General features: G+C 52.6%; 1 protein-coding gene across 1 annotated transcript in view; it reads right to left on the bottom strand.

Moving 5' to 3' along the window:
* Nucleotides 1-12782, bottom strand: part of LOC102876918 (protein FAM101A-like) — a 66837-nt gene extending 54055 nt beyond the window's left edge. Inside the window, exons 1-3 of the mRNA XM_006895638.1 lie at nt 12591-12782; nt 12001-12108; nt 4933-5062 (exon numbers count right to left, since the gene is read on the bottom strand). Coding sequence (XP_006895700.1) covers nt 4933-5062; nt 12001-12108; nt 12591-12782 — 430 coding nt within the window. The remainder of the gene's footprint in view (nt 1-4932; nt 5063-12000; nt 12109-12590) is intronic.
* Between the last annotated feature and the right edge of the window lie 349 nt (nt 12783-13131).

The raw sequence follows: 13131 nt of genomic DNA, 5'->3' as shown, positions 1-13131 counted from the left end.
AGCCCGATCTTTCTACCAAGTTGCCTCTGGGTGGCTTTGAGCTGCTGATTTTTTGGTTAGCACATGAGGGCTTTAACTTTTTCTACTGCCTAGGGTCTGCTGTCAGGGACCTCTCCAAAGTACTGAAGAGTAATGGTGTCTCTCTGGAAACTAAGGTGCATCTGATACAGGCCATGGTCTTTGTTGTCACTTGTTCTGCATCAGAAAGCTGGACAGTGACTAGGGAGGATGGGAAGGAGAATTGATGCCTTTGAGCTGTGGTGCTGGAGAAGAGTATTGAGAATACCATGGACTGCTAGGAAAACAAACAGATTTGTCCTGGAAAGGGTTAAACCGGGTGGCTCCTTGGAGGCAAGGATTCTGAGGCTCCATCTATCATAGTTTGGACTTGTTGTAAGTAGGGACTGGTCCTTGGAGAGGGACATCATGCTTGGTAGGGTGGAGGGACGGTATAGGAGGGGAAGACCCTCTATGAGGTGGATTGATTCAGTGACTGGGGTAATCAGGATGGGAGTGTCAGAGACACAGGCCAGAGCAGAGTTTAGGGCTGTTGTACATAGGGTCGCTATGAGTCGCAAGCGACTCGACGGCACATAACAACAACAACAACTGCCCAGGGACTCCTTAGGGAATCCTTGTGGTATGGTGAGCTCAGCTTTGGACTGCTAACTGTGAGGTCACTCGTTCAAATCCACTAGCCGCCCTTTGGGAGAAAGAAGATTCAATGTACTTTCATAAATATTCTAATTCCCCCAACATCCCCCTCCAAACTAACTGCTGTTGAGTCTGTCTGACTCACAGTTATACCCCCGCTCACCCTCCACCTTCAGGACTCCTTTCTGTAAAGATTATAGCCTTGAAAGTCCCAGGCCAGTTCTACTCTGTCCTCTAGGGTCACTGAGTCAGCATCCACTCGGCAGGAGGAGCTGTGCTCCTTCTCAGCAGGCATGTTGTTAGATGCTGTGGAGGCGACTGTGACTAATAGTGACAGGCACAGTACTAGATATTTTACCTACATTTCCTCCTTTAACCCTCAACAGCTCTCTAAGGTAAACCCAAAACAAAATAATACGCTAAAGTACTCCCGTGCACTTCTGTAGAGGGGGCCGGCATCCTGGGAGTGTCCACCAGAACTGCTCTGAGGGTTTTCAAGACCGTGACCTTTCGGAAGTGGATCGCTAACCTTTCCATTGTTGCTGTGCACTGTGGAGTAGGAGCTGACTCACAGCTGACCCTCCGGTGGCTTTTCAGAGGCTGTAAACTGCCTGGGAGGAGACTGCCCATCTATCTCCTGTGGGGCAGCAGGTGGATTTGAATGGTGCGCCTTTGAGTCGGCAGCACAGCTCCTTACCACCATGTGCTTAAGGTGTCGCTCCACTCAAGGACTCCAAAATAGAGAATGTTGTTGTTATTAACTGTTTTGGGATAGATTTTCAACTCACAGCAACCACATATTAAGGACTGAGCTACTGCCTAGGTTTTCTTGCAAACTTGAGCCATAACCTCTACCGAAGCAGGTTCCCAAGTCTTTCTCTTAAGGAGTCACTGAGTGGATTCAAACCATCAACCTTTTGGATGGCAGCCAAGGGCTTAATTTATACCATCAGATCCCTTAAAGTAATAATATCCACTGTTATATAGTCTATTACAACTCATAGTGACCCTCTAGGACACAGGAGAGCTGCCTAAGTGTCCCCAAGGCTGTTTGGTGGCTTCTTGTTATGCTCCATCGAGTTGACTACAACTCACAGCAACCTCATGAACAATGGCTGAACCTTTTCCTTTCCTGAGCCAGCCTCACCATCTCTGACATATGTGATCCCATTGTCACAGTTGCTGCCAACCCAAAAGTATGGGGTTCAAATCCACTAGTTGTTCTGCGGGGGAAAGATGCGTAATCTTCTCCTGTGTGATTTATTGCCTTTGAAAACCCACTGGAGGGTCAGCTAGGAGTTGGTTCTGACTTGACAGTACACAACCACAATAACATCTTTACAGCAGCATATTGGTATGCCTTTCTCCCTCGATGTGGCTGATGGGTTAGAACCATCCACCTTTTGGTCAGCAACTGAGTACTTCATCACTGCTGCTTAGGGTAGATAATGGTTCCATTCAAATCATAGTGTCCATATGGGTCACAGAGGATCAGTGACTTGCCTGAGGTCACTCAGCCTGGAAAGGGCTGGCTGTATCAGGTTTCTAGATAGTTCTTTTAATCCCAAATGCAGGAGTTTCCACAGTGGCCTTTCCAGTCCTGGGCTCCAGCTGAGAATGTGCTTCCTGGGGTGTTGGGATGAGGGACCCTGCCTGACAGGGAGAGTTACAGTCTGGTGGGGGTGCTGCTCCCAGCAGAGCTTGGTCTTTGATGGGGGAGTCTAACTTTGATCTCCTTTTGAAGTCCTGGCCTCTGGAACCACCAACTTCAGTGGGGAGAGTGCTGGGAAAGGGGGAGATGAAAGGGCAGGAGAAGCCAAAATGGCAGAGGGAAAGGGGGTGCAGAGAGGCAGAGAGGGTGGGGGCAGAGGAGACAGAAGAGAGAGAAGCAGATGTGTGAGGAGAGCAGGGAAGAAGGCAGCTGGTGTGAAGGAGAGTGAGATGCTGGTGGGAAGGAGGGTGGACAATGCCAGGGGATGGGAGGAGAGACACAGGGCTGAGGGTGCCCTGGAGGGCAGGGGGGTGAGAAGACAGGCCTGGGGAGAGGGCTCAGCTTCCAGGCTCTTCTGTTCAGGAATCCAGGCTTTGGGATCCACAGTACTCCCTCCATGCCCCCAGTCCCCCCTCCCCTCAACCAGCTCTTCTATGGCTCATTATTGGTGTCTAATTGTCCAGAGGGGCCAGCAGGTTTCTAGCTGTGGCCTCATGCAGACATCACATGGCCTGAGGGGTGGGATTGGGATGTGAGGCATCGCACTTAGGGGACCCTGGTCTTGGCCTGCACCCCAGTCCAGGAGCCAAGACAGGGAGGGAGGAGGGAAGGAGTCGGCCCAGAGGCCTGCACCTGCTCCTGTCTGACATCCCTGTCCTTCCTGAGGGGCTGGAGTCACAGGCAGTGAAAACATCCAGTGGGAAGGGATGGGCTGGGGCTCTAATTCCCCCATTTCCCTCCTTCCCCACTGAGGGCTCCCTCTCCAGCTCAGGATGAAGCCCCACCTCCACGATACCCCACCTCTACCCCTCCTGTCCACCCTGACCCAGCACCTTACAGATCCTGGCCCCAAACCCAGGCCTCCCAGAGGCCCAGGATGGTGCTGTTAGCTCTGCAGGTGGGAAGGTTTACAAGGGGTGGGGTGGGGTAGGGCTCAACACCCCCCCACCCCATCCCTCACCCCCATGAAAGCCATGAGGGAGGAAGCTGAGCCTCTCCCTTCCCTGGGTTTCTGCCAAGGGCGCCCAGGATGACACCCAGCCCAACACTGTACTTCAGAGAGGCCGGGAGGGCTTCCAAATTAGGATTTATGGGATTAATGACTTTTTTTTCTGTCCCTCAGTCTGGCTCCCCTACTCTGAGCCCCACACCCTTTTCCTGCTGGGCCTCCCCAGGGCCTAGACCTCACAAGAAGGCTCTGTAGTAGTGGGGCGGCTTTTCCTAGTTTTTGGGGGTGGGGAGGAGGAATGGGGTGAGACACTCCAGTCTGTCGACCAGCCCCCGCCTCCTGGTCACAGCACTAGGCCCCTCCAAGGCGTAGGACAAGCCGGAGACGGATGAGGAAGGCCGGTTTCAAGGCCAGGCTACGTGTCTCTGGCTGGTGGCCTTGAGGGAGCCCCTGGATTGTCCTCCACACCTGACGGGTTAGTACAAGGAGCTGGGATGACAAGTTGTGAGTCCAGGAGATATCAGAAATGCAGCGGCTGTGCAGAGCAGCGCAGGGGGCAATGGGTCTAGTGCTCAGCACCCTGCTGATTCCCAGGCAGCCCCTGGGGTCTTCCTACACCAGCGCTCACGGGCGCTGTGGACTTATACTCTGAAGCAAACTTAATGCTTTAGCAGCCACTTTAACTCCCCTGGCCAGCTGCACCTTCTCCACCCTGCTCTGTCTCGGTCCTTCCCCACCCTGCTCCAAAACCAGCTCAAGCACCAGAGCTCCTTGTCACTATCCACAGGCGTGAACCCTTTGGTCTGAGTGTCTAGCCCCTCCTTCTGGACCTCAGCTGGAGGGTCTGAAGCTTCATTAAAGCCTTTGAGAGGCCCTGGTCTCACCCCCTTGAGTCACTATCTGTATTCTCTGTCTTTGAGTCTCTGTGCAATTTGCATTATCTTCCAGGGACTCAGCCTGTAGACAGAATCCTGCTCCCCTCTCTCCCTGTAGAGCCTGCCACACTGCTTTTTTAGCTCAGAGATTCTGGGGCCTTGAGCCACCCTCTCCAGGGTAAGGACCTTGCCTTGGCCTGCCTGAACTATGAGCCTTCAGCACTGTGACTGGGAAGAGATGCTCAATTGAGATCAGCCAAGTTGAGGGGGGCCAAGTGGAAGTGTGGGTGTGAAGTGGAGCCCTAGGTGTCAGGTGGGTGGACTCTAAGGGACCGTCTATAATACAAGAGTGAGGTAGCTCCAGGGAGAGGTGTGTGACCACTGGGACCTGTAGAAGGATGAATGAGGATTGTTGGAGCTGGAAGACCCTCCAGAGGTCATCAGGTCAACCTCTTCATTTCACAAATGAAGAAAACTGAGCTCAGAGGGGGGAAGATTTACTCAAGTAATAAGGAAGCAGATGGCAGGAGTGAGAGTACTTCCTAGCTCTCCTGCCTCCTGCATGCCTCACCTCGGTCCACCTCCTCTACCTTTTCCACTGCATCCTGTCAACCCTCTGTGCTTTGGGAGTACATTCACTGAGGGATGATGAGGGGAGCTGGCAGAATGCAAGAAGGTGGACCAGGTGTACCTGGAGTTCAGAAGCAGAAGGGGCCCCTAGAGGGTCATATGCTAAGGGGGGCCCAGCTGGATGGTGGCATATTCCACAACCTCTCCTGGCTCTGGCTTGGTGGTCCGAGGCCCTGGCACGGGTCTCAGGGCGGAGGTGTCCAGCTCTGCATAGTAGATGTCAGTGTCCTTTAGACCAGAGTCCTAGGGATTGATCAGAGCGGGGGTGGAGGGAGTGATGACAGGCAGAGGAGGGGAGTAATAATATAAGAACAGACAAGGATGGAGATGAAGCACCCCAGGGCCAAGAGTCAGGATGAGATGAAGAGGTAGGAGGGTGAGGTGGGTACATGAGGGAGAAAAGGGGACCGTGGAGGAGACACAGAGAGAAAGAAAGAACCAATTGGTCAGTAACAGCACAGAAAATTGGTGTTAAGTAAAGGTATTTACAAAACCTAGCCAAAGACATTCATATGTTCAGATAAGCTATGTTCCCTTGGCCACGAGGGGCCTGGGACTGGGTGGGCAGAGGTATGATGGGTCTCATTCCTGGCTTCTAGAAGTCATTCTCATTTTGCAGGAGGAAGAAACTGGGGTTTAGAGAGGGAAAGAGACTTGCTGAAAGTGGCTGGAAGAGTGGCAGTGGCCTAGGATGGAACCTGGAGTCTAGAACGCTGATGTTTAAGCCAACAGAGATCAACCTTCCTGCAAAGCAGTGCCTGAGGGAGAGGTCAGGGCTCACACGGGCCAAGGTAGCAGCAAGAAGGCCACCATGCCACTGGGCTGAGTCACATGGTCAGTAAGGAAGGCCAGGTGTCCTGATTTCAATTGCCCCCAAGCAACGCCCATCTCGTGCCCATCAGTGACCACAGGCAGGGACACATCACAGGGCTAAGATTAGAGCAATTAGTTCCTGATTTCTCAGAGGTGAAGAATCACACCCTGACACCTTCTCCTCCCTCAACCCCCAGTGCTTCCAGAACCTGCCTGCAGATGGGGGTGAGGGTGGAGGAAACATCCCTTTTCCAGATGGAACCTTGAGGAAGAGGTTGGGGGTACAGGAGATGACACAGAAGGAAGGAGAAGGGGGGCTGATTCTACAGGGGGTTTAGATGCAATCCCACATCCTGAAAGTCTGTGAGGGTGTCTGATGGGTGGGAACGTGTGGAAGAGACAGACAAAGCAGTGTGAGTGTCAGGTGCTGTGAGGAAAGGGCCCCAAGGAGGTGGCCAAGCCTCATCTTTTCTTCAAGGGCCCCAGGGGCTTGGGAAAGATGGCTGCCACCGTGGGATGATATGAAGACCATCCTGCAGAGGCAGGGGGATGGACACATTGACTGTCCTCATTCTATCCACCAGGGGTGTGGCAGGACAGAATAAACCCACCTCCTGCCCTTCTCATCATCACAAGGATGCCTGAAACAGGTGCTTCAGATGTGTGGGAAGAGGGGGAGTCCCAAAGCTCCAACCCCACTGGTTACCACTGAATCTATTTACTGGTAGGCAATTAGACTCCAGATAACTTCTCCACATGGACCTTCCCACCTGGAGGTAGGAGCTATTTGTAACTCAGCCTTGACCTTAGCAAGGCCAGGGAGACTGGGAGTGGTGGCAAAGATGATTCAGGAGCTTCTCACCCAAATAGATGGAAAGAAGTTCTTTAGTTTATTTTCTAGGTTCTGCGTGGGAGAGGACCAGGGAGCCCTGGGTACAATGCCTTTAGCCTTAATAAGAATATGTCCCTAGGAGAGCAAGAGGACAGGGACCCGAGAATATTGCTTGACGTGGGGAATGCCTTGAAGATGGGTAAGGTTGCCCCAGCTTGTAGGCCAGGTCAAGTCAAATCAAGGCATTGCCATGGGGTTGGAACCGACTCATTGCTGACCCTCTTAGTGGGTTTCCCAGTGACTATAAATAAATCCCATGTTGTTGCTGCTGCTAGGTGCCATAGAGTTGCCTGCAACTTACAGCAACCCTGTGTACAGCAGCTCTGAAGCCTGCCCTGTCCTGATCCAGTCTCCCTGATTCTGCCCCAGTTACTGTATCAATCCATCTCATCTGGAGTCTTCCTCTCCTGTGCTGTCTGTCCCTCCTTCTGAACATAATGTCCTTCTCCAAGGATAGGACCCTCCTGGGAGTCACTAATGGATCTGAACTGCCAGAGAAGCACCACCTCTGGTTTTAGAAGGGCACCTCCCTACGGACTGTGCCAGCAGAGCTCCGCTGAAGGGTAGGTATGGCCCACTTACGATTCCTCCCAATGTCCTGAGGGGGAATTGCATGCTGGACAATAAATAAGGATGACAGAGGGAAAAATTGATGGTGTTTGAACTATGATGTTGGAGAAGAGTATAGCATATCTCATGGACTGTCAAAGGAGCAGATATGTTTTGGAGAAGATACGGCCAGAGTGCTCCTTGGATGGTGAAACTTACTTCGGGTAAGTTGCTAGGAAAGGCTGTTCCTTAGAGAAGGACGTCAAGCTTGTAAAGGTGGGTGGTGGCTAAGGAGAGGAAGAGCGTCAACCATGTGGATTGGCATGGTGACTGCAGCAATGGGCTTGAGTGTGTCTGAGATGGTGAGGACGACACAGGACAGCACAGGGCTCAGATCTGTTCATAGGGTCGCTATGAATCTACTCGACTAAATGGCACCTAACAACAACAACAACCCTCAACCTAGGGCTCTATGGAGTGGAGGGTCTCCATTATACTATTAGCTAGAGCTGCATCCTAGACACGTGGGCTCCCAGTCAGGCTTCTCCTACATGGTGAGGGTCAGAAGACGTCTGTATGGGGTTCCAGTGATCTGTTTTGGCACCTCTCCCACTTTGACTGTGGTCACATGTGGTAACCCTGGTCTGATAATCAAAGGTCAACCCGTTAGGAATGAGGATTTGGGCCCCACTGCAATCAGTAAACTACCAAGAGCAGCTGCAGTGATGGCTGAGGGTGAGGGTCTGATGACTGAGGGTGAGGGTCTGTGGAGTGGACAGGGAAAAATGGGAAGATGAAATCAGCTGAAGCATCAGCCCCTGGAGTCTCTGTCCTGGATTGAGGTCCACCAGGGCTGTAGAGGAGCTGCCCCCGAGACTGATGGGGAAGCAGGTCCTCCTGCTCTCTCTCCTGCAGCAGGGGCACCATTGATGGACAGCTCCAGCTGCCATCCCTCTGGGTCCACAGAGAACACACTTTCCCCTGATCCCAGCCAATCATTGAAGACGATGCACTCAGTGTGGGAAGGGAGGGTTCTGGGCGGAGGGGAGGGGGCACTCCTGTGGGATCCAGGTCTCCTCTAAGGGGCAGCAATGGCCCAAGGACGTTTTAAAGACCTGATCAAAACTTTTTAGGAGTGAGCTGTAGTCTGAGACTTCCTACTAAATCCTCCTTCCTCCCCACTCTCCTTTGCCAGGTGTCAGACCTATTACTGCTTCCTCCCATGGCCTTCTCTCAGGGTTCTTCCAGTGAGTCTCTTACTCCTCGGGAGGACCTGAAGTGACGGAGCTGCCAGGATTCCATCCTTCCAAGGCCACGCCTCTGCTTTTAGCCTGGGCTAGTGGTCCTCACAAAACTGAGGAGATGGAAGCCAGTCTCTCCTTAAAAGTGAGGCAGTGTCTCCTCCTCCCTCATCATCTAGACATTTGTTTTGGATCTTCTCTGAGTTCTCACTTAGTATTTGCTCGCCAAAGAGCACCTACCCCTTGAAATGACTCCCAGAACAGAAAACCTGGCACAGATGGAAGGGAGCACTGTGGCTTTAGTTAGAATCCTTGGACAAGTTTCAGCATGGACCTGACCTACCCCACCAGGGCCCTGGGCCCACCCACGCTGGGGCCACCGAACTTGGACAGCCCTCTGGTTGTTGGCCACTGCAGGCTTCTCACCTGCTTCGGGGCCCTGCATGGAGAACAGCACTCGCTTGCTGCCTGGCTGCCTCTCACTCCTTGTTGGGAAGGAGAATTGATGACAACATCAATGATGTGACTTATATACAAACTGCCCCGCCAACAAACCGACTGTTGGGGATAAATCCTTTTGTGGCCTAATTATTACTCTGTAAACTCAAAGAAGTGACACCTCTTTTGGCACCAGTGTCAGAGTCTCCCCAGGACACCAGAGATTCCCTTCTGCTGAGTCCCACCCTCTAGTGACCTCCACATGCTGCCCCACAGCCATTCTCTCACACAGTGCCCTAGCTGCAATGGCCCTGGATTCAAGACACTGTGTGGCCTCTCCTGACCAGGGCTGCTGGGGAGAGGTGGGCTTACTCTGCTCTTTGACCCAAATGGCTCTTGTGCCTGGGACAAGCTCACTTGGAATTACCATCAGTCCAGCCTGAGCAGAGCCCAGGAAGGGAAGGCTGCTAGGCCGAGGTTTGGGCCACACGCTGCTATTAGGAGGTAGGGCAGGCGTGTGTGTGGAGGAGCCGGGTGGGGGGCTGGCCTGGAGCTGCCAGGCTTGTCCTGGCTCCTCCTGGGGCCCCCAGGGAGGGTTGTGCATGCCAGACCGAGGGGGCAGCAGGCTGAGCGGGAGAAGTCGTTTAGTGGGGATTAGGGCCAGCTGCAGCTGTCCCCTTACATCACTGCGATTTTTATGCCGAGCCATGGAAAGTTTCACAGAGGATCTTGTTAGAGGCTCACAACTTTCCAAATTGCTAACTTCCATCACTCTACTTCTTCATCAGTGCTTCCTGCCCCCTCCACCCCATCCTGGCTTTCCCGTGCCCACCCCTTCTCTTCCCCACCCATGCTTTCCCATCTCCTCCCCCTCTCCTTTCCTTCTCTTTTCCCCCAGGCTCTGACAGGTGGGTTTGGCTGATTTGAAGAATTCTGAAGGAGGCATGGCTTTCTCTTTTGTGGGAACACAGAGGCCTTCTTACTCCATGCCACCCCACTTTATCTCACTCATTTTCATCCTTGTAGTTACAAATATCTCCTACCCTTGGTCAAACTCTCACTGAAACAGACAGGGGTGGATGAAATGGTCTTGTCAGGTGGCTGACTGTAGCCCTGCCTGACACCTGTTAACTGGACAAAGTGATGCCCCTGTCCCTGGCCTCTAGACTCTGAATTCAGGTTCTCAGGACACCCCTCCCCATTTTCTGCTCCCTAGAGTCCAGTCACAGTCTTTCCTAAAAGTTTCAGGAGCTCCGTCTGGGAGACTGCATTATTAGAGGGAGAATATTGTTTCCTGTTGGGGTCAGATCACGATGGGCCACAGATCAAGTTGCTGTGCAATGGGCATGTGGCCCTTGTTTATGAAGGCAATTGATGGACCAGTTTGCAGTCCTGGGCCCTGGAGCTGAGGGGCAGTGGGCAGCTGAGGCCAGTCATGCTGCCGCACACAGCAAAGCTGAGCCTGCTGAGGGCTCCACACTGGCTGGTGCCCTGCACTGAGGCTCTTTAAGGCCCTCTGCAGGCTCTTTGGTCTTCACAAAAACTCCCAACATGTCTGATCGTTCAGTAGTCAGTGCATGGTTAGATGTTGAACTTGAGAGTCAGAGGAGCAAAAAAAAATGTTAAGCCCTATATTAGTCCCATTTAGCAAGTCTGCTGTCAGGGACCTCTCCAGATTACTGACTGAGGAGTGATGATGTCAGTTTGAAGACTGAAGTGTGCCTAAGACCCTGATATGGTCCATCACTTGCTATGCATCTGAGAGCTGGACAGAAAATAAGGGTGGCAGATGAAGAATTGATACTTTTGAGCTGTGGTCTTAGTGAAAAGTACTGAGTATCCCATGGACTGTCAAAAGAACTAACAGGTATGTCTTAAAGAAGGTGCAACCAGAATGCTCCTTGGAGGCAAAGTGATTCAGGCAAGCCTCTATTTTTTTTCCCTTTGTGCAAATACACACAGCAACAAATATGCCAATTTAGCAACTTCTATATGTGTATTTTAGGACCACGGATACCATTCTTCCATGGTGTACAACTGTTCTCGATATCCTTTTTCAAATTATTCCTTTTCTGCTGTGCAAGCCTCTTAATGACTCTTAGCGTTGGCTTCCTCATCGATAAAATGAGGACAGCATAGAACTTATTGCACAGGTTGCCATGAGGATGAAGTGGCAGCACGGTTAAGTGTTGGCTGCTAAGCACAGTGGTGGATGTCTGAACCTACCTAGCAGATCCGCAGGAGAAAGACATTGGGATGGGCTCCTAGGAAACCCCATGGGACAATTCCACCCTGTCGGCATGTGGCTATAAGTCAGAGTTGACTCAATGGCACAGTTCTTGCTGTCTGAACCAGCATGGAAACTGGGCAGCAGGAGAGGGCACCCTCCAGTGGAAGAATGGCATCGGGGCTGCCCAGTTACAGTCTGAGGAATGGACTTGTGTCCTCACTGAGTTCCCAATCACTTCTGAGTTTCTAGGTTGAGGAATAACAGGTGACTGGTGGTCTTCTTGCCCCTGGACAGCAGCAGGTGGTGGGAGGCTGGGCTGATCCCTGGGCTCAGCACTGTGGAAAAGGAAGGCTACCTCCCCGGGAGCCAGCTTTGGCATCTCCAGATGGGCCCATGTTGGCACGTCTCGCCAAGAGGGAGGATGGTTGTGCTGTGGAGACAAAGCCTGGCTTTCCCATGAATGCCAGGAGAAGGTGTGTTATCTTCAGGTCCAGGCCATCTGGCCTCGGTCTCTGGGCTGGTGCCACATGGGTACCACCTCCAGTCCCCAAGTTTGATGAAAGGAGTGGGCTATGGGTAGAGGTGGCAGCCATTCAAATGAACACCAGCACTCTGGGCAGCTGGGCGTGGGGCCAGGAGGAGGAACTGTGACTGGCTTTCTAGTGGTCATTGGCAGGACCAAGGAGCAGGGGCAGGGTGCAGAGCTGGGAAGTGGAGCTTGGGGGAGGAAGAGCAGGGCATCAGCTGGGGTTCAGCTTTATTGAAAATCCTACCTTCCTATCTTTCATCCAATAACTCCGTTTTCCTGAAGATCCATAGCAGTCACATGCAGGGCCCCGGCCTTCCTGCTGCTCTGCCCCTGCTCCCCATGCTGGGTCCCTTGAGGCCTCCCTGCACCCTCCCTTCCCCTGCCTCCTCATCTTCTTTTGTCCTCTTTCCCGCTAAAGCAAGTGGGCACAAGGCCAAGCTGGGAGGACCTGGATTGGGGACACTGTCCTAAATGTTCAGCCATCCTTACCAAGGGGCAGTAGGCGGGGGAAGCCCCGAGGTCATAGTAGGGGGTCTGTGGGGACAGCTTCTGCAGCTCCTCCTCTTCCTGCTGCGTCCCTGGGTGCAGGTGTTGAACCTGTAAGAGAAGGGAGTGAGCAGCTGCGTGGCCTTTCCCATGCCCCTCACTACAGGCAGCCCGCTCCCTCGGCGTGGCGAGATTCTCCAGGAATTGACCACAGTGGCTGGGGCGGTTCAAGTGCAGCCTGAGGTTTTGCTTTGCTAGATCACCAGTGGTCAGCAAGCACTCAGTAGTATGATTATTTTTATAAAAAAATGTGGGAATGCCCTGAGGTGGAAGAAGAGACTCCGCAGAGGGTCCCAGGTGGGAACAATCTTAGTAAATTCTCAGGTATAGTGGGGTAGCCTGGACCTAGGCTTCTTCCTGGGGCCAGACTTTGTGGGGGCCGACCAGGGCTAGGGGTGTTGCGGAAGCTGTCCTGGGACCTGTGGTGGAGGAAGTCTCTGCCTTCAGGTTGTACCCTCTCTTTGGTGTCATGTCCTGCTTTTTCTCCCCAGCCTCCAGGCTCGGGACCTTGTTCTCTGCTGCCCCAGACCCACCTGAATGTCCTCGGGTGTGAGGTGGCTTTGTGTGTCGGGAGGAAACTCCAACTTCTGGGAGGGGACTGGGTCATTCCTGAGGGAAGAGGAAGACAGTGACGAGGGCTCTGCTCCCAGACAGCGTCCGGAGTGGTCAGAGCTTGGGATGCGGAGACTCAGCAGATGGGGGTGGGAGTTGAGAGCGCCCCCCATCTCTCCCAGGTATCTCACCCTCAGCCTGGCTCTCTAGCTCTCTAGATGTAAGGACAGGTAGTCCAGGTCATGTGCTGGGGCCCCCTCGCAGGGCCAGAATGAGGTGAGGCCACTGAGGCCCCCGTCATCGCGAGAACCTCAGTAATAAATCATGATTCAGTGCAGTAATTTTTAAAAAATAAGATTAATTAAAAAAACTATGATAAACTATCCAAATTTGACATAAAGATGCAGTCACAATTGAAACTGAGGCAAAAGAAAAAAAAATCAGTAAAGCTGATCCTTCCTTTTAAAGAAAAGCTTAAGCAGCTTTAGATTTTAAGCAATCTTCAGGGTTTGGTAAAGAGCC

This window comes from Elephantulus edwardii, unplaced genomic scaffold (genome assembly GCF_000299155.1).
Source record: "Elephantulus edwardii isolate Elephantulus edwardi_28Jun2011 unplaced genomic scaffold, EleEdw1.0 scaffold00171, whole genome shotgun sequence".
Lineage (NCBI taxonomy): Eukaryota > Metazoa > Chordata > Mammalia > Macroscelidea > Macroscelididae > Elephantulus > Elephantulus edwardii.
This window is presented reverse-complemented; position numbering and strand designations above follow the sequence as displayed.